General features: G+C 41.0%; 1 protein-coding gene across 1 annotated transcript in view; it reads right to left on the bottom strand.

Moving 5' to 3' along the window:
- Nucleotides 1–21376, bottom strand: part of sdk2b (sidekick cell adhesion molecule 2b) — a 699987-nt gene that overhangs the window by 228142 nt on the left and 450469 nt on the right. The window contains 7 exon segments of the mRNA XM_052032768.1: nt 145–321; nt 2679–2781; nt 6863–7030; nt 10248–10364; nt 14653–14847; nt 16591–16674; nt 17455–17645. Coding sequence (XP_051888728.1) covers nt 145–321; nt 2679–2781; nt 6863–7030; nt 10248–10364; nt 14653–14847; nt 16591–16674; nt 17455–17645 — 1035 coding nt within the window.

The following is a 21376-nucleotide window of genomic DNA, read 5'->3' as shown; positions in this document are numbered from 1 at the left end:
TCCTGAAATGTAATGGTACCTAATATCACCTTGCCATATATCTGCTGTAGAGTTACCACAGGTTATTTTTGTTTCAAAGGGAATATTGTTGCCTAAGAGCAGGATTCATGCATTTTAAGACTGCTTTAATACATCCTCATTTACCTGACTCTGACGTGAGCACTGCGAGAGTCATTCCCTCCTACTGACAGCACTTTACAGGTGTATAAGCCAATGTCGCCTGACCAGGTCTGAGAGATGTACAATGTTCCTACTTCATCAATTCGCATACGTGGAATGGCATCCACATCAATCGGAGACCCATCCTTCTGCCACACATGTCTGCACAAAAAAGCAGAGGATGCCACAGCAGTGAACATCATTGGATTAGTATTGGTATATCATAACTTGTCTTGCATACAATTCGTACAGATCAGTTCATTACACAGTGCATTGAGGTAGCACAGGGTAAAAATAATAATAGAATACAGAGTAAAGTGTCACAGCTACAGAGGAAGTGCAGTTCAGGTGGGCAATAAGGTGTAAGGTCATAACAAGGTAGATTGTGAGGTCAAGAGTCCAGCTCATCGTATAAGGGAACTGTTCAATAGTCTTATCACAGTGGGATAGAAGCTGTCCTTGTGCCTGGTGGTATGTGCCCTCAGGCTCCTGTATCTTCTGCCTGATGGGAGAGGAGAGAAGAGTGAATGACCCGGGTGGGTGGGTCTTTGATTATGTTGGCTGCTTCACTAAGGCAGCAAGAGGTATAGACAGAGTCCATGGAGGGGACGCTGGTTACCATGATGCACTGGGCTGTGTCCATGACTCTCTGCAATTTCTTGTGGTCATGTGCAGAGCAGTTGCCATACCAAGCCGTGATGCATCCAGATAGGATGCTTTCTATGGTGCATCGACAAAAGTTGGTGAGTGTCAAAGGGGACATGCCAAATTCTTTAGCCTCCTGAGGAAGTAGAGGCACTGGTGAGCTTTCTTGGATTGACACAGTGAAGGGGTTGTAGTGAAGAAAAAAAAATACAGTTTTCTATATTTTTCCCTATTAAAGATTTTGTTTCCAATAGCAGTCATCAGGAGGTGAACAGGCTGGTCTTGGCTATCCTACTTGAAGTATTTCTATACTCAGGTCCTGATAACTCGGAAAGTCAATGCTCTAATGGACTGTGTGCCTCCAGTCGTACCACCAATTGTAAGAAAATACAGCCTGGTTCAAATTCTGACAAAGAACGAACTGTTGGAGGAACTCAGCGGGTCAGACAGCATCCGTGGAGGCAGTCGACATTTTGGGTCGAGACCCTGCATCAGGACTCCAGATGTTTGCTCCAAGTTGCACCGTCCACAGTCTCTTATGTCTCAAACTCTGGGACAAACTTTTTTGACATCCTGAGGACAACTTTGCAGATTTGTTTGAGAATAGTGGACTTAGCAGTCATTAGCACCAGTGAAGTCAAATTAATTGAACAACAGAAAATGTTAGTCAACCAAAGAACAAATGAAGATTTTGTGATTTTGTTTTGTATTATACTTTTGCTGCAAATACAGTATGATCCATGCCTTTAATGGACCTCCTGGTCTTGCAACCTGTAGTGTTACCTGGGAATTCACAATCACTTCATGAAGGTTTTGAATACCTCTCTTTTTAAGACCCATTTAAACCCAAAGCCGCAACTATTCTTGTTATTTAGTGAATGAGCATCTGGCAAGCTTGAGTGATTTATTTATGACTTTAGTGGCAGAGGCAGGAAAACCTTTGTCACTATCATCTACCACTTTGTCGTCTCTACTGGCAGCCACACTGATCATACCCCAAGTCACGAATATTCTTCTTTTGGCCTTACCTAATCACTCAGAACACAGGTACTACAGGCACTCTGACTTAGTTGAACCTCCTCTCTAGCATCAGCCTAGAATTTAAATTTCCTGGCTCTACCCCTGCACTAAGGGTGATAGTAACCCCCTTCAGAAACACTTGGTATTAACCTCCGTCCCAATACAATAGAGAAGGGTCGTGCTCTGAAGTTTCCAACAACATTGGGCACCTTAATTGGAAAGTAAACCACATTCTTAACTCCACAATCAATTGCTACATCCTTCATGCCCCGACTGTGTCATTTATCAATGGCATTAAGAAGGCAGTGTCGCTCCAGGAGATTTTACATTGTTATGGTTTGAAACTGTCAGCTTTACAATAAGGGTTAATGGATAGGTAGATAACATTTCCACAAGCCTATCCCAAGTTGTATTTGAAACCTTAGAAAACGGACAGTGTCCAAGGGCGGCACAGTGGCACAGTTAGTACAGCTGCAGCCTCACGGTTCCAGCAACCCGGATTTAATCCTGACCTCTGGTGCCATCTGCGTGAGGTTTGTGCAGTCTGCCCGTGACCACGTGGCTCTCCTCTGGGTGCTGCGATTTCCTCCCACATCCCAAAAGATGTGCAGGTTAGTAGGTTAAGAGGTCATTGTAAATTGCCCTTGGTATGGGTGGTTACTTGAATTGCTGAGAATGTGGGGAGAATGGGATTGCTCTGTGAGTCAGCATAGATTTGATGGGCTGAATGGCCTCTTTCTACATCATGAGAAAATATGGAATATGCAGTTCCTGACAATAGTAGGTCCCACAATTTCATTACCAACTACTTATAGGGGTGAGGAGAGCACCAGACTCTCACCAAGTGGTCATACCTGATTGCAACATTAGGGTCATGGGTCACGCCACAGGTCAGTACTGCCATGGTCCCTTTGATTACACTCTGTTCCTGCGGGGGATTCGTGATACGAGTCCGAGCTGTAAAACAGTATAAAAAGTATGTCACGCTATTAAATATTAGTTTCCATTGGCAACAAGATGATCCACATTTGGATCAGGTGACAGGCTGGTACCAGAGCAGCAGAATCCTGGTGTAACTTTGACACTGGCAGTTCAAAGCAGTTATTATTAATGACTGTGATTAGGGATGCAGTCTTCAGCTCTGCTCAGGGAAGTAAGGGCAACTGTTCCACAGGATCTGTGCCAGTGGAGATGCTCAGCAGGATGGATATTAAATTGAGCATTTTTATCCCACTGTCCCCAGAAACAACTGAACTTCAGGCACAGAGATCCTGGTCTTGGTATTTTGTGTCTTGATTGACAGAAAGCACTGAATCCGAAAGGCCTGTAGGAGTGGTGCACAATACCTGGTGCATGGGATGATTCTGTCCAGCCTACAACACAACTCCCCTATCGGCACTCACTTGTTGCAAGTCCCCCGAACCAGCTCCTGGTTGATGTGGGGCCACCCCACTCTGGCCCTCGAGCTGCTCTGACAGCCATTTAAACCACACCTCAGGATCACAGGCTATCAAAACTACTACAGCAAGTGAACGTTTGAGAAATGCTCGAAGAGCAGTAAACATAAGTATACATGAAAAATGTATTAATATTATTAGCAATTTTTAAATGATCAAAACAAAAGCACAAGAAAACACAATTACCTGATATTTACCTTTGGCAATTGAACTAGTTCACTATAGAAAAGAATGGAAACATTGAACCAACACCAAGTATAACATGCTGCAGGTTCAGTGCCCAGATTCCCAGTGTTAAATGGTCCTCCATTTCTGGATACCATGAGGATACCACTGACAGAACACAAATGGAGCAGTATGGACTTCTGTGTAAGTTTATGACTTCCAAGAAATTTAAGTGTTGAGTCTGCGTATTACAGTACTCACACAGAAACAGCAGAGGGCACTCTTACATTACCTGTCAATTAACCTTCAACCAAAGTCACTTCTGCTGCTTTATAATGACATACAATATAATTAAATAGTTTGGAATTATATAGAAAATATCATATGGAATTGTGACTGCTTCTTCAAATTTACTGAAACCATAGGTATCACTGCTGTTATCATTAGCCTTTCTTTTCATGGATATTGTTGATATGGGATTCCATTATTAGCAAAGGCAAGAGACTACAAAGTTGAGGACAACTTTGTTACTACAGATTTGGAGGTAGGTGGCAGAGAGTAGTAATAAAGGGAGAATTTTTTGATAGGTATCCTTTGAAAAGAAGACCTATACTGGGAGCTCAGCTTTTTGTAATACATACAAATCATGTAGAATAAGAACAGAAAGCATCCACAGAGAGTGAAAGAAAGTTGATATTTCAGGTTGATGAATTTTCATCAGAATCAGGAAAAACAATCCAAAAGGTGGTGATGCCAGCTGAGAGAGGATGGTGAAGGCTTGTTTATTACAGCTGATTTTCTGGAGGAGATGTGAAAAGAGGGAGATGATTAAGGCAGAGGAGACAGAAAACACAGTGCTGGAGCTGAGAGATACAAATTATCTGAAGAATGCTGGAAATACCCAGCAGGTCAGGCAGCACCTGTGCAGAGAAAAGAACTGAATTAATGTTACAGGCTGATGACTTTTCATCAGGACTTGCTTGATCTCACACAAACCGGAAAGGCTGGTTATCTGAACATTCTGAACTATGTGTTAAGTTCTCAGGGCTATAATATGCCTCGTCAGAAGATGAGACGCTGTTTCTCATCCTGCGTAGGCCTTTGTTGGAACAGTAGGAGCGGAATTGAGAATTAATGTGACAGGCAACTGGAAGCTCAGGTCATCCATGGGGTCTAAACTGAGATGTTCTGCAAAGTGGTCATCCAACCTGTGTTTGGTATCTCCAATGTAGAGGAGATAACACTGCGAGCACTAAATGCAGTTCACTAATTTGGAAATACAAGGGAACTGCTACTTGGAAGGATTGTTTGGATCCCAGTGTGGTGAGAAGAAACAAGGAAAAAGGGCAGTGTTGCATCTCCTGATGTTGCATGGGAAGGTACTCTCAGTAGGGGAGTGGCATTAGTGGAGATGTTGGAGTGCCCCATAGATTTGTGGAAGGGATGGTCTCTTTGGAATGCTGAAGGGGGAGGAAAGGGGAAGATTTGTCTGGATGGAATCACGTTGAAGGTGGTAGTAACTTTTGATAAAAATACATATAATGTGCAGTGGTCATGCAAAGATACTAAGATACTAAGTTCAATGGCATAGTTGTATGGATGGAAGAAGAAAGCTACCAAAGGACAGAGACAGATTGAATGGGAGAGCTGTGCTATGGCTGATGACAAATGTGAGGAAGTGTGAGATCTGTCACTTTAATCTGAGTAAGAGAAGATAGAATCTTTTCCTAATAAATGCAGACTAGGAATTGTGGAAGAGCTAAGGGATTTAGATGTCCACACCAAAAAGCAAGCATAAGAACATTATAAATAGAAACACAAGTAGGTCACATGGACTCTTAAGCCAACTCTGCCACCCAGCAATTGATCTTAAAGCACCGGTACAAGATAATTAAAAACAGAAATGGATCTGGCAGGGAATTCAACAACAGCTGCACTAAACTTTGCTCAGATCCTGTGTTGAGAACAACAGTTAGTTTTGGGCCCAGGACCTTAGTACACTGGTCTTAGAGGGTACAATGTGGATTTTCTAGAACAGTCCAGAGAAGGAAACGCTACCTTATGAATTCAGGTTGCACAAATCTGGTTGCATTCCCTTTCAAAGGCAGTTAAGTGGATTTGGGGTACAAAACAGCTGTGATGTAATTGAATGGTAGAATGGACTCCCATTCATATATTTTAAGGTGTGCACTTCTCTGTGTCAAAACCATCCTTTACAATGGAGCACTGGGAAAAATCATTGTTGGTTCAAAACACGGTATGCTAAATAGAATACAACCCTTCTGTTTATACCATACCAGTTCATGTACTAAATCGTCCTAATCAGTTCATGTACTGAGTAGTCTTAATATGCAAGTCTGTCTAAACAGATTATTTATAAATGTGTCTGTTGTGTGAGCCTAAAACAGGAGAAGTGGAGAGATAAAAGAAATACACAAAACTCATTTTAACAGATCAATCCAGAATAAACCATGGCTTCTGAATTTAATTCCAAGGTTTCTGCCTTTCTGTTGGAAAACGATTCTACTTATTGGTCATTTGTTCCATGAATAAGTTCCCCAAATCTTGTCCTAAATCTTGCCATTCACCAGTTCAAAACCCTATTTCTGATCTTGCCATCTCAGTATAATTTGTAGCATTGTTTATTTATTCAATACATCTTATGAAGTGCTTCCTTAACTTTCTCATTTCAAGGCTGAATAATCCGAGTTGCCAAGTTTTCCCTTTAAACACCAGTGTGTAGAACGAGTCTTACAACCCTTTTCAATTACCCCCTCTGGCTTTGAATGTTTGTCTTATCTTGCAGTAGCCAAAAGCAGACACACTTTGTTCTAATACAGGTATCATGTCTTTCAAAGTCAGCTCTGGGCCCTGAGAGATGCCAAGTAATTCAATAATTTTGTGTGCCAAGCTGCAGGCTTTAGGCTAAGCGTTGGCATTGCAACACACCTGAATCTGTTTAGCGATGAGACAAAGCCAAGTGGTAAAACTTCAATCAGAAATGCAAAGTAAAACCCACAATGAATTAAATACCTCCCGAGTTCATTATTGGCATGAATATTTATTATTCAGTTTGGCTCATGAGGCTATGCTAACTGCATCTACTTTGCATATACAGAATAGACTGATTATAAAATAGACTTTCCCCTTGCTTAAATTCCACAGGTGGCCTGCACGGCAAAGTAAAATGAGATTGCTTTGTTCAAAATAATCTTCTTTTGGTCTCCATTGTGTTCCTATCACAGCTGCTGCTCTGGTACTAATGGACTAAACAGGGAGGTGGAAGAAATCTATGTTTTGAAGATGGGCTTAACAATTGCTTTGTTCCAGTTTCCAAGTTTCTGTCCGTTTTTAATTTAATATGGACCATCAGTAGTGGGAAAGAATTCAGATTTGCTAGCAACATCATCTCTTACCCCACACTATGAGATCTCCAGAAGCCTCGTCCACTCCTCGAGAATTTGTGGCCAGGCACGTGTAACTCCCAGCATCTGAGATGTGAGATGGGCTTATGAGGAGGCTGCCAGATTCCAGCAATGTGAAACGAGGGAACTGGACAGACCCACTTGCGAGCACCTTCTCTCCTGTTTGGAAAAGGGAACAGAGGCAAAGAGATCATTGGATTCTGGACCTCCAGATACCTAAGGATTTGAAATGTGAAAAAAAGACCTGACAATTTGCTCATGATGCTGAAACAACAGACCATGAAAAAAATAATTTGTCCAAACAAGGTAAATTTTTTTTCTCCAGTCAGTAAATAACGCTGTAAAAAAAAATCAGCTGCTGTGGGGAGGTAAGAAAGGGGTAAATGGAGTAGGTCTGTGTATAAGACACAGAAGGAACATTGGGTTAGCACATTGTCCAAGTTCAAAAGAAAGGGAGATCAAAAAATTAACAGTTATCAGACCACCTGGAGAGATCGAGCTCTGAATGAGAGGTGACCCAAGAGAAGTGGATGCTGGAAGTCCAGACTGAGTCGCGCGTGCTAATTCAAGAATCTGGACTGATGTATTTTAAACTTGAAGCAAAAGACAGCAACTTCTTTGAAAAGCAAGAAGAAATGCTCATGACCAGCATGTAAAACTGGTTGTTGCCAGAACTGGGGATAGGAACTGAAAAATACATCCTAAAATTTAGTCAGACAGTGAAAATGCAGCAATTTAAAAACGCATTTCAAAGGCATTGAATTTGTTATTGGATTTTAAAGAGTATCATGATGGAAAATCTCAAGATTTTCAGTGGATGGCTGGTGATTGAGGAAACATTCAACACACACTGAACTGAAATGAAGCTGCCGGCTGGAAATTGTAACTTTGAAGGTCTGATGGCCTCCTTGATTTGTAACAAGATTGAATGTGGAATTTGAGATGCAGAATTGAGGGAGAGTCTGCTGAGAGAAACTTAGATGTGGAAAATAGTGTCTCATCCTAGAAAACATTGCTAACAAATATAAAAATGACATAAGAGATGTATGCCATTTAGGACTATCTGACGACAAATGTGAGCACCAAGCATTTCCAGGTCAGAGGGTTATTCAGATGGAAGATGGCCACATGCAGGCTCGCAAATAGCTTTGAAACAAATTCATAACATGACTCACCATTAACTCACAGAATGTGAATTGTACATTATTTAAAGCATGATCAGCTACTGGGGGTAGCATGGTGCAGCAATGCTCTTTAAAGGAACATGCAACTCATTAGATCTTCTATATGATACACAGCCAGTCGACAGGTTTACACAATGGTTACATTCCTGAGAAACTGTCCGTAAGCTGAAGTGAGAAAATCTGTTTCCTTTAGCTACCCATATCGTATCATTCTACGTACACTTGCTAGAATTCTTTCATTTCATTGAATAATCACTCTAACAATACCCCTAATTAAACTAATGGAAAAATACTGTATCCAGACATTACTGAATACCATGAAACATATTATTATTACTAGTGTAGCGACTCACTGTCCGAGCAAGCGAACCGGCTCGGCGGTCGGGTCGTGCGTCGTCGGAGCAGCGAGGCCCAAGGTGGCGCTGGGCCTTCATCTTCCCCGAGCGACGGGGAGAACCCGCGTGTGGGAAAAGTTTGATGATGTAGTGCATATGTCATTTTCCGTTTTCGGTGGGCGGGAACCATTCTCTTAAAGAGGCCCGTGCAAGGTGGGAAAATAAATCAGTTCTTATTCTGCAGCCCATCGACTAGTGTCTTGCTTTCACATCGTGGTAGCAGCCGCTACACTAGCTTGAGAAATGCTTTAAAAAAATGTATAGGAGAAGATGCAATAAAGTCAGATTTCCATAAGTCAGGACATTCATAACTCGGGAAGTCCCTGTATCATGACAACAATTAAATACTGATTTTGAAATGCATCAGTGATGATTCACTTTGGAATGGAAATAAGCTATTTATTTTCGTCCAGTACTTTCATCACAGATCTAGTCGGAATCATCTAATTACTGCTGGCACTGTGTGTTAGATGTATCAGGCAAACAGGGCTACAGATGGTCTTTCATGTGACACCCACTTTACAAGCCAGAGTCAAACTCAAATGCTCAGTCTCATATTGATTGAAGCTGGAGTCAGCCACAGCTAATCACTTGAATGGACTGTGATTTTGTCACTTTAGCAGAATCTTCCTCACTGTTGCTCAAACCAAAAATGTCACCCATCCTTGAAAGGGAAATTAAGTGCTGAGGGCTGTTGGAACTGGGGTCCTTGGAGGCCTCAACACCCTATTTGAGAGGGGATTTCCTGGCTGCTTTCACTTCCAGGGTGCTACCATTTGTGGTTCTTGGGCTTGGAAAAGACAACTGTCAGAGTCTATCTACAGTGGCCAGGGCAAGTTTTTGCTCTGAACAAGGTAGATCCTCCTAAACTGCCTAATTCACGAACTAAATACATACATGTTCTTAAGTCCTGGGTAACTGGAAATTGCTAATGCGGCATCAATCATTATGAGGCCAAGCATGGACTACAGAAGTCAGCAGCAAAGAAAAATTGGAGTTCACCGACCCTCAAAGCTGGAAAGGGTGCAGAAAAGATTCGCAAGGGTGTTGCTGGAACTAGATGGCTTGAGTTATGAGGAGGCGCTGGATGGGATGGGACTGTTTTCCCTGGAGCAAAGGAGGTGGAGATGTTTATAAAATTATGAGGGGCATCGATAAGGTGGATGGTCACAGTCTTTTTCCCAGGGTTGGGGAGTCTAAAACTTGAGGGCCTAGGTTAAAGGTAAGAGAGGAAAGGTTTAAAGTGATCTGAGAGGCAAGTTTTTCACATGGAATGGGGAGGGTAGATGGAATGAGCTGCCCGAGGAAGTGGTAGAGGCGGGTAAAATAAGATATCTTTATTAGTCACATGTACATCGGAACACACAGTGAAATGCATCTTTGCATAGAGTGTTCTGGGGGCAGCCCGCAAGTGTCGCCACACTTCCAGCGCTAACATAGCATACCCACAACTTCCTAACCTGTATGTCTTTGGAATGTGGGAGGAAACCGGAGGAAACCCACACAGACACGAGGAGCACATACAAACTCCTTACAGACAGCGGCGGGAATTGAACCCGGGTCGCTGGCGCTATAATAGTGTTATGCTAACCGCTACACTACCGCTTAAAGGACATTGGACAGGTGCGCAATTAGGAAAGTTTAGAGGGATATGGGCCAAATGCTGGCAAATGGGACCAGCTTAGGTAGGCAACATGGACAGCATGGATGAGTTGGACTGAAGGGCCCGTCTCCATGCTGTATAACTGTGACTCATGAAAAATGTCACAAGCAATAGCAGTAATTTTTAATACTTACCCCTCTGCCAGGTGATAGCTGGCCGTGGTGCCCCCGACGTTTCACATGAGAGAATGACTGAGAGCCCATCAATCACCGTGCTGTCTGTTGGCCCCCTGGTAATATTGGGAGGAATACCTGTAACAACCAAACCCAATATTTTTCTCATGTTACTTAACTGAAATGTCACACAGTAATTTAGTTTCTGAGCATTAATTTTATTCATGGTAAATTTATCAAATGTATTCTGTTATTCTTTACAGAAGGGCCAATAATGGGAAAAATTAGATTCCTTTCACAAGACACTGGATTGGATTTCTATAAACTCATGCCACTGTTTTAAATGAAAATCTATAAACTGCATATGCTGAAAATCGGAAACATTACCTCTGTTCCTCTTTCCACAGGTTACTGACTGACCTACTGAGTGCCTCCAAATGTTATCATTTTAATCCACTGTTCTAAGTGTTAAGTATGGGATTGCTAGCTGGGGCATTGGAATGAGTCGTACACTAAAATGCAGCAGCAAGCGTAACATTGTGGCTCATGAAATATTGGGTGTGTGCCCTTTAAGAATGTAACATGAGACTAATATTCTTTGTACAGATTGCAACAAAGTTTAGGGAGAGGTTTCCTGAAATTCTGCCTCTCCGTTAACATAACATCGATTTTTACAAATAGACTATTAGTGGGTTATGAGGCAAATCAGAATATTCCACTTTTACAAGGACATTGTGCAATTTCTATTGACTGCTGGAATTAAGGTTGCTTCCTCCTCTGGATTCCCTTCTGACATCCTCCCCACTAATATTTGTTTCTCTGCTGCCCTCAGTTTGTCTTATTGCTTGCTCAGAGCTGGTCTCCTAGTTCATGAAGGCCAATTGTATATTGGGTAAGGCTTTATACAGCTGTTGGTGCAAGAGATAGTGAATGTAGATGGAAAAAGGCAATGAAAATCATCTTGTTTCTAAATGGGCAACCAATTTGTAAATGTCAGTTTTATTTACAAACTACAAATGAAAAACTTAAGCCATTAGGTTGTTTTCCACTGGTAGGATAGTTAGTAGTCTTTATATAGTTAGTTTGAAATCATTTAAAACCTCACATCAAAGACACATTCTGATATTTTCAACCAGGTGCTAACCTGTAAGATTGGCATTGGGAAATGGCAGTTCATTTCAGAAACCAATTGGTTTGCTTTACCTTTGAAATTCTATTCCTAATTGTGTAAGTTGTCGCAGAAATCTCTGAAATAAGGATAAGATCATAAAATTTTAATAAAACTCCCCCTGCCCTGTTATCTCATGCAAATAAAAAACACCTTGTAAGGAGTTAACCCTTGTTTTGCTTCAAAAAACAATGGAGAACACACTGCTTTTATTGTAATAGGATAAAATATTGCAAATCTTGTGATATAGGAAAAGAAATGAAATACATTGGAATTCATTGGAGTTATGGGAGGAGCACTAAAGAATCATTGTGCCCTGTGGTAATGCACGTGTTAGTTGTGTGGTTACTGCAGCAAAACAGAGAAGCACTTGAGGCCCAAATTATTGATGCAACTGAATGTTGCTTGCAAACTTTCCTTTGGAAAGTCTCAAATTATCTACAATCAGAATAGGGTCTGGGGTGGGTTGTGGATGGCAGGCAAGAGTACTTTGGTCGCAGGTCAGGTCAGCACCTTGGTCAAGGGTCGGGCTTGATCATGGCCTTGGCTAGGAGAACATTCAGGACTCAACTGGGGTAGTTTGACCAAAATTGGGCCAGTGTGTGGAGCTGGTATGTTTGCTGGGGACAACTGGGGAGTTGGAGATGATCAAGGTATGGGAGGGTAAGATTAATGGGTGGGAGGGAGATTTGGTACTGAAGGAGGTAATTAAAGGAATCTACCTGAATGGAATTCTGAGCACCAGGCTGTGACCAGCTCCAGTGGCAGCTATTAAAATATGGCTGTTCTGAGAGTACCCATCAAGTGCATCTCTAAACTATGTGACCTGATTTCCCAGTCAAGGCTCCAAAGGAATTTCCCTGTGTATATGATACAGTTGTAGTATCACCAATGCAAGCACAATTCATGATCATTGAATTTCTCAAGTGGAGTGATTCGATTGGAAATCAGAATCAGATTTATTATCACTGACATATGTCGTGAAATGTGTTGTTTTGCGACAGCAGTACAGTGCAATACATAAAATTACTATAAGTTACCAACAAAAATAAATAAGCAAAATAGTGCAAAAGAGGAATAACGAGGCAGTGTTCATGGTTCATGGACCGTTCAGAAATCTGATAGCGGAGAGGAAGAAGCTGTTCTTAAAATGCTGAGTATGGGTCTTCAGGCTTCTGTACCTCCTCCCTGATGGTAGTAACGAGAAGATGACATGTTCTGGATGATGAGGGTCCTTAATGATGGATGCCGCCTTCTTGAGGCACCACCTCTTCATGATGTTCTTGATGGTGGAGAGGGTGGTACCCATGATGGAGCTGGCTGAGTCTACAACCCTCTGCAGCCTCTTTCGATCCTGTGCATTGGAGCCTCCATACCAGGCGGTGATGCAACTAGTCAGAATGCTCTCCACTATACATCTATAGAAATTTGCAAGAGTTTTTGGTGACATACCAAATCTCCTCAAACTCCTAATGAAGTAGAGCCACTGGCGTGCCTTCTTCGTGATTGCATCAATGTGCTGGGCCCAGGATAGATCTACTGAGGTGTTGATGCTCAGGAACTTGAAGCTGCTCACCCTTTCCATTGCTGGCCCCTCAATGAGGACTGGTGTGTGTTCTCCTGACTTCCCCTTACTGAAGTCCACAATCAATTCCTTGGTCTTGCTGACGAGTCCAAGGTTGTTGTTGCGACACCACGCGACCAGCCAATCTATCTTACTCCTGTACATTTCCTCATCACCATCTGAGATTCTGACAACAGTGGTATCATCAGCGAATTTACAGATGGCGTTTGAGCTGTGCCTAGCCACACAGTCATGAGTGTAGAGACAGTAGAGCAGTGGGCTAAGCACGCATCCTTGGGGTGTGCCTGTGTTGATTGTCAGTGAGTAGGAGATGTTATTACTGATCCGCACTGACTGTTGCCTCCTGCTAAGGAAGTTGAGGATGCAGCTGCAGAGGGAGGTACAGAGCCCCAGGTTTTGAAGCTTGTTGATTAGTACTGAGGGGATGATGGTGTTGAACGCTGAGCAGTAATCAATAAACAGCAGCCTGACGTATGCATTGCTGTTGTCTAGGTGCTCCAAAGTTGAGTGAAGAGCCAGTGAGATTGCATCCGCTGTAGACCTGTTTTGGCAGTGGGCAAATTGCAGCAGGTATGGGTCCTTGCTCAGGCAGGAGTTAATTCTAGCCATGACCAACCTCTCAAAACACTTCATCACAGTTAATGTGAGTGCTATCAGGCAATAGTTGTTGAGGCAGTTCACCCGGCTCTTCTTGAGCACCAACATGATTTATGCTCCTTTGAAGCAGATGGGAAATCAATGTATCAGTGAGAGGTTGAAGATGTCCTTGAACACTCCAGCTAGTTGGTTGGCACAAATTTTCAGTACCCTGCCAGGTACATCGTTGGGGCCTGATGCCTTGCGAGGGTTCACCATCTTGAAGGATGTTCTGATGCTGGCCTCCGAGACAGAGGTCACAGGGTCGCCAGATGCCGTGGGGATTCGCACAGGTGTAGTGTTATTCTCCCTTTCAATGCGTGCATAAAAGGTGTTGAGCTCATCCGGGAGTGAAGCATCACTACCATTTATGAAATTATCATAATTGTGATACTTTTCAGAAATAATTAATTCTCATGTGCCTCTCCTGAAAAGGCTGTGCTGCAAATATGAAGTTTCAGGCTTTTGTATTTATACAATACCTTTCATGCAATTCAGATGCCCCAGAGCACTTCAATGATCAATGCAGTAGCGTATTCACTTTAGTTATGACTATAAACCCGGTGGTCCCACTAAAAGCAAATACTGATTGACTCTGCTTTGGTGGTGAGTGGTTGAGGAACAAGTGTTGAGGGATGCTGGAAGGACTCTCTGCTCTTTACCAAATAGAGCAATAGTGCCATTTACATCTGCTTAGATTAAAGGTTTCACTCTAAACAAGCAATTCCTTTCATCCCTTCAGAAAATAAATGCTCCACATTTACCGATGCATAAAAAATTATAATATTTCCATATCAAGCATTTCTCTTGTCTTGTGTGAGCACCCCGCTCTGTTTTATGATATTTGTAATTCCTAAAACTACAGCAAGTCTTTTGCCCTAAAAAGCTCCCTGAAAAGTTAAAGAAAAATTATGATTAGAAGATTAGGCTGGCCCAATTGAAACACAGCTCCTCAATTCACAAGTCTCACACACAATAGGACATGGAAGTGTAAATGAATGGAAATGGCAGATTAACCTGGAAGATACTTTACTTACTGGTAACAGCAAGATACGTGAATGTTTGCACCTCGCCAGCATCATTTCTAGCAAAGCATTGGAACATGCCAGTATCATCAGGGATCAGTCCATTGATCTGCAGGCTGCCATTGGACAGCACCTTGTATCTGGGGATGGTTAACCTTGTAATCAGTGTTGCATCTTTATACCAATACACCACTGGTGCTGGAACACCTGCAATGACATACATAAAACCATGAAACCTTCAATACATGCATGTTGAATAAAGTACTTCCAGAAGAGGTGGTTAGTATGCAAGAGGTGTTCAGAAGCCTTTATATTCACTGTGGCCTCTTTTCTATAAAATATCATTAAAGTAAAAATATAGAAACATTAAATCCATCAAGAATTTGAATTAATTCAAATCAAAATACTGACAATATTCAAAGCTGTAAAGTTGAACAAGTAATATTCAGAGGCTCGAATCATATTGCTGTCTTTTTTCAGTCTATTTTCTGTCTCACAAAATATCACTTTGACTGCTTTAGGAAAATTCCAGGTCTTAATCATTCAATGCAAATCTGAATCGGCCATATTTTATTCCTCCAAAGACATACCACTTTGCATTCCCTGCTCCTCCCAGATACAAATGTTGTGGAAGTCTCAGTGCATGCTTCACGGCAATAACACTTTGCAACAGAATACATTAAGGTGCAGCAGGTGGTGATTCGTCCTTGGGGACTGAAAATGGATTAGAAGGAAAGTAATAAATTGACCCTGCAGGCACTGACTCTAACTGGGAAATGGCTGCAGGAGTGCTGAAAGTTATCCACAGCTTTCATAAAGATACCATTCTTCATGAGTGTCAATGGGATGTTTAATCATGATAGATATCACACTGTAACCCATCTCAGCTCACATCCAATGACTTCACTGTGGGTAGCAATTGAAAATGATAACATTTGTGGATCATTTCCCTACTATCTCGAAGGGGTTGAGCTAATTCAATCATCCTAACTAGTTGGTGGAAACAAATCAAACCTGGTCTATATGGATCATTCCTATGTCACATTGGACATCTATATTTCAACCAACTGGGAAGCTCTACATGTATTACAAACTGCATTTGCTAATCTTGCTAATCTCAAATGCATTTGTTCACAACTTTACTGTAAATTGATACAGAAACCAACACTGAAATTTCTGTGATTCTAATTAATGACTCTAAGTCATGACTCTCAATCTTTGAATGAAAAATGTTGCCCAGTAACAGCTTTTTGGTTTTCAACAAGGCAAGGCATCTCACAAAACAGCTCAATAAAGTCACATAAACCTAGAAATCTGTGAAGTAAATCTAGAAAAAACACTGGAAATGCACAGCCAGGGAGAGAAACACAACAGGCCAGATTATGCAGGACCAGGCTTGCCACCCAGAACTGGGTTACAGACTCAGCCAGCTCCATCACGGACACAACCGTCCCCACCATCGAGGACATCTTCAGGAAGTGGTGCCTCAAGAAGGTGGCATCTTTCATTAAGGACCTTCACCATCCAGGACATGCCCTCTTCTCATTACTACCATCAGGGAGAAGGTACAGGAGCCTGAAGACCCACACCCAACATTTCAAGAACAGCTTCTTCCCCTCTGCCATCAGACTTCTGAATGGTCCATGAACCCATGAACACTAACTTGCTATTCCTCTTTTGCACTATTTATTTATTTTTGTAACATCGTAATTTTTACTTCTTTATGTCTTGCACTGGACTGCTGCCGCAAAACAACAAATTTCACAGCATGTGTTACTGATAATAAACAAGATTCTGATTCTGAGTGGAGCAATCAGTCAACATCATGGACTGTCGGCAGTCACCAGGACAAAGACCATTGGTCATATATAATGTTACTATACATCCAACCTCTCCTACATATAATCTTCCTCCTAAATCTAATAAAAGTAAATTGGCTGCTGACTTTACCTTGAGCCTGACAAGGAATTTCCACCACTTTCTCTATCTCAGCTGTGATGTGACGCTCAGGTTCCAGAACCAGCTGTGGGTGCTCTGAAGGAAGAGAAGAACTGAATAATAATCAGCCAAAGTACTCTCTGCCCAATGAAAACGATCGAAGATGAACTGTATAACACAATTGGAAGAGTGATCATTGGTAATTTGCTTTCAATTATTCTGAAGATTTATTTCTCTCCACTATTCTCCATTATGATACGACTTGTGTTGGGGAAGGGTAGAAAGACAATTTTCCAGCCTCCAAGGTAAAATGTCTTCTGTTGTTAGACCATTTACTAAAAAAAATACGAAGTGAATGTGGAGGTTTAAAGCATCTCTGAACACAAATATATATATTTCACATTGAGAAGTCAGTTTTCAAGCTACCTAATTAATCAGGCTATTGCCACTATAAACTCACACAGTTATGACCCCACTTGTCAAAATGTAATCTCCGCATCCTATCAGTCTAAAACATTTGTTTCCTACCAGCAGTATTTTGGGTTTAACAAGCCATTGGATAAAATTAACTGCATTCTAAATTTAATTTACACAAGTGATCAGTGCCACTGATGTATAGTTTCCAAAAAAATATGAATCGAAACAAAAATATGCATGAATTTATTTCCAGCTGTGATACAGCAGTAAAATTCAACTAACAACAGATCAGAAACCTTGATAACACATTGTGTTTTCACGTTATAATAGTGTACATCCTTTAATAGGTAATTAAATAAATGAGTTTGGTTCAGATTTGAGACACAAATGTTCCGCATCAGGGCCTGCAAAATGTTTCGTAGCCATATGTAAGTGCTCTTTACAGAACCAGACACTCACCCAACACAAACAAATAGGCCCCTGCGCTGACTGATGGAACACTGCTGCTTCGGAGAACAGCTTCGCATTCATAGTACCCAGCATCACGCGCTTTCAGGTTTAGAATCGTCAGTTTCCGGTGGTGGTCACTAAATCCACTTCTCAGTGGTACTCCATCCTTCTTCCAGCTAATATTTAGCTTAATTAGTGGCCTGAAAAAAAACCCACAAGACACAGGTGTTCCACACACTATTGATCTGCAGACATTATCAGTGTTCTCTTGTAGAAAGTTCATTGCAATTAAGCATAAATGATTAAAATTTCCAGTCAATATCGTTCATTAGATATCATTCTCAAATTCTGATATTGTGATCAATGTGCATCTCCAGCATGCTCCCATTTAAGGCATCTAGGTCTCTACACTGGATGAGTGATTTTTTTTCAATTGTTTATAAGAATTATTTGAGAGAAGAACTAATGACTTTACAAGACTTACTGTATTATTTTTATCTTTGCATATGTGCTTGGCAGGAGCTCTGTTTTTATTTTTGCACTTATTAAGATAGTAAATTTTTAAGTAGCAGGTAATGAAATGAGTAAGAAAATGTTCTGGTGTTATACTTGGTGCCAATTCAAGATCAACACTGGCTGAACTCTGGAAATGATGAATAACATAGAGACAACAAGGAAACAGAAGGAACACTTGACTGGAGGGGGTGGCAGTTGAGCTGAGAGAAAATTACTTTTAAACTAATTAATTAAAAATCTCATTAGCACTTCATCTGTATTACATGGATGCTCCAATGACACAAAAACTATTGAAGGCAATACCATACTAAAAGTAGTCTTGTACCGAAGGCATCAGAATTCATTTGGGAAGGGGTAGGACAAAATTAATGCAATGTGCATCAGAATGTTACAGCCTCAAGAGGTAGCAATATGCTTTGCCACTTTGATCCCAAGTAGAAGCCATTTTGTAACAGAAAAAATATGTGAGAATGTAAATTTTAATCTGAGCATCCCTTGAAGGCACCAGTTTACAACATATTGCACAAAGTATTAAATACAAATAGTGGAATATTTCTGAACATCCACTCTTTTAATGTTATATCTATTTTCTAATGAGGAAGGTGTATTATTAAAAGAGGAATTTGAATTTTGCATTTTCCTTTAATTGAAAAACTAATAACATTGTTTTGGGGTGGTGAAATTTATGTTGATGTTCACTGTTCCTGCCACTCTTTAATATGTGAACTTAGTGGACTCATAAAATGCAGAAATGACAGGACATGGCAATTAATAATTTTGCTCTTTATCCAAAGTGACAGCATAAAACAATATTATGTCAGGTTTATCAAAGTTTACTTGTGTTTAATGCTTTCCCTTTACCACCATGTTCTCAGGAGAACATTGTCTAACTGCACCAGTATGACCTTTCCATTTAATATTCTTACTAGTCTCTGATCAGCACTGTCTAGTACAACATCATCTGAAACCCTTGCGCTGTGAACTTCTGTTGTCTGTGAACTGAACACAGAATGTGTAAAGTGATTTTTTTCATGCTTCATTTAAATGACTTGTTTGATGCCTGTGTAGGACAATCTCTTGCATGGCACCCATACAAAGTTTTCAGTCCAAAATAACCAGTTGCTGGAAAATTAGTAATTTTAGATTGGTAGCAAGATTATTCAGAAGATCTGATCTCCTGTCTCTAATGCTGGGTACTGGCTGCATGGCAACAATACATTCTTCAGGAAGACTATTGAAAATGGGCTTCACCTGCCTGTTATATTAACTTTATATTTTCCTTTATGTCAAGAGACAAACAAAAAACCTGCATGAACATTTTAAACCTGGTGCAGATAACAATGTGTAGAGGTCAAATGTTTTGTTTGTGTGTACACTGTGTGCAAACAAATGAGACAGAATTAATATGAATAGAACAGAATCTCAGAGGATGAAAATAAATCTTTTTTAAGTACTTTGATAACGAGAGAAGTAACTTTAAAAGGGAATAGAAATATCACAAAAAACAGATCAATACTTGTCTATAGTTGTTATAGTGAGGTTTTATAATACAGGTCCTCCCCGGGTCATGAACGGCTGACTTATGGGCACTGCGTACATACGACTGAGCGTTTGGGAGACTAGTGGGATGGGTGGGGATGGATTTGCAGGCTGCTGTGGGGCTGCAGGCATCTTCTGCTGGGTGGGAACGGGGCTTATCCACTTGCTTTCTCTCTCCATCCCTGAGCTGCAACAATCGGGGGCTGGGTTGAGCCGAAGAGCTGGGAGCGCTGAACAGGTTCACTTTCTCACTCATTGAGTCAGTGAGGCTGGCTGGCGGCCAATCTTCCTGCGCTTGGTCGCTCTCTCATCACTGATGTGTCTGTAATCCCCTCCCACATACTGCTTTTGTTCATTTCAGACATACAAATAATTCAGGTTATGAACAGGAACAGAACCCTGTTGCACCCTGGGGACTGCCTGTACATGGCCAGGCTGTTTAGTATTGATTGTAACTTGCTGGGGAACTCTGGCAGTTTGGGTTGAACTGCCTACATTTACCTCCATTATGGTGTCTATAACTAGAGACTGAAAACATTCAATGGATTGCGAACAGTACATTAACACAGACAAGACTAAACAGCTCTGTGAAACATGGGAAGTTTAAGATTACAAGTTAGAGAAAGGTAAAATGTTGGGGTGGAGATAAAGATTCATAGAGTCAGGTAAAATGTCAAGTGTAAACCTCTTCTTATCTGCCAGCTGGTTCATACAGAGTCAGGAGGCTCTTATATAACCAAGAACTTCACTCTCTTATGTTGCCTTCAAATTGTTCCATCAGTTTTCTGCAGGGGAGGCACATGTGTGGGGAAGCTATGAAAACTAACATACTCTGCCTGTGTATCATATGCTGAGTCATATTTTTACTAGCTTCTGTAATCATAAATCACCACACTCTTATTAGGGTAAAGTACCCCTGTGATGTTATTGTGGCATCATTATCCCCAAATCATGCTTCTGTTGTGCAGCCTGAAGAACATTTGGACTGCTGGAAAACTGAGAATCTACGAAAAGAAAGCTTTTCTGAGGACCAACTGAACAAAACCCAGCAGTTTTAACTTCATCTGTCCATCAGCCGCAGGAAAACCAGGCTAATAGAGCAATATACAAGGGGCTTAAATATGCATGGAGTTCAATGCAAGATCAGTATTCACATGTAGTAGAACCACTTTGCTGAGCTGCATCTTTCCCTACATGTCCTAATACCCAACTACTTCCTACAGATCTCTTCATGAGATGAACCAGAGAAAGAAAACAGACAGACAGGCAGATGCATTCACACTGAAAGGAAAGAGCACCTTTATTATATATGGGCAGGAGTCAAGAACTGACACAAGTCAAAAGAAAGTGCACCACAAAATCTCCTTTGCCCTGTTGTTTTCCATATGAAGGTCTGACTGAGTTACCAATAGCATTATGAAACTAATAGCATCTAAAGTAAAACTGACCTTCATGTTTACAAGAGCTTTCAGAGTAAATTATCAACTATGCCTCACAACAAGCTGTAAAATGTAATCAGAACTCTCAATAAAATTATGTTACAAATTTCAAGGGATCTTTTCCTGATGTTTTTTAAACATTAGCTTATTCGTGTTTATCAGATTCTCAGTGCTTAGGGGACTGGATTAAAATACCAACAAGCTTCTTATGCAAACAGTGTAAGTCTATCACAGCAGTCATGAGTATTGTGAGATTGATATAACTCCACAGTGCTCAGTCTCTCAGGTTCCTCAGCTAATAATATTCATCACTTGTAATAAATAACTGCTATTCCTTTAATGCTAATTGGAAAACTTTATATCAACAGACTATTCTTGAAAGAACATCAATCATTGACTCTACACAGAATCAACAGAATAGGAGAAACATTAAAAAA

Source organism: Pristis pectinata, chromosome 18, assembly GCF_009764475.1.
Source record: "Pristis pectinata isolate sPriPec2 chromosome 18, sPriPec2.1.pri, whole genome shotgun sequence".
NCBI classification, from domain to species: Eukaryota; Metazoa; Chordata; class Chondrichthyes; order Rhinopristiformes; family Pristidae; genus Pristis; species Pristis pectinata.
The sequence above is the reverse complement of the archived record's forward strand: the minus strand, read 5'-3'. Positions and strand labels throughout refer to the sequence as shown.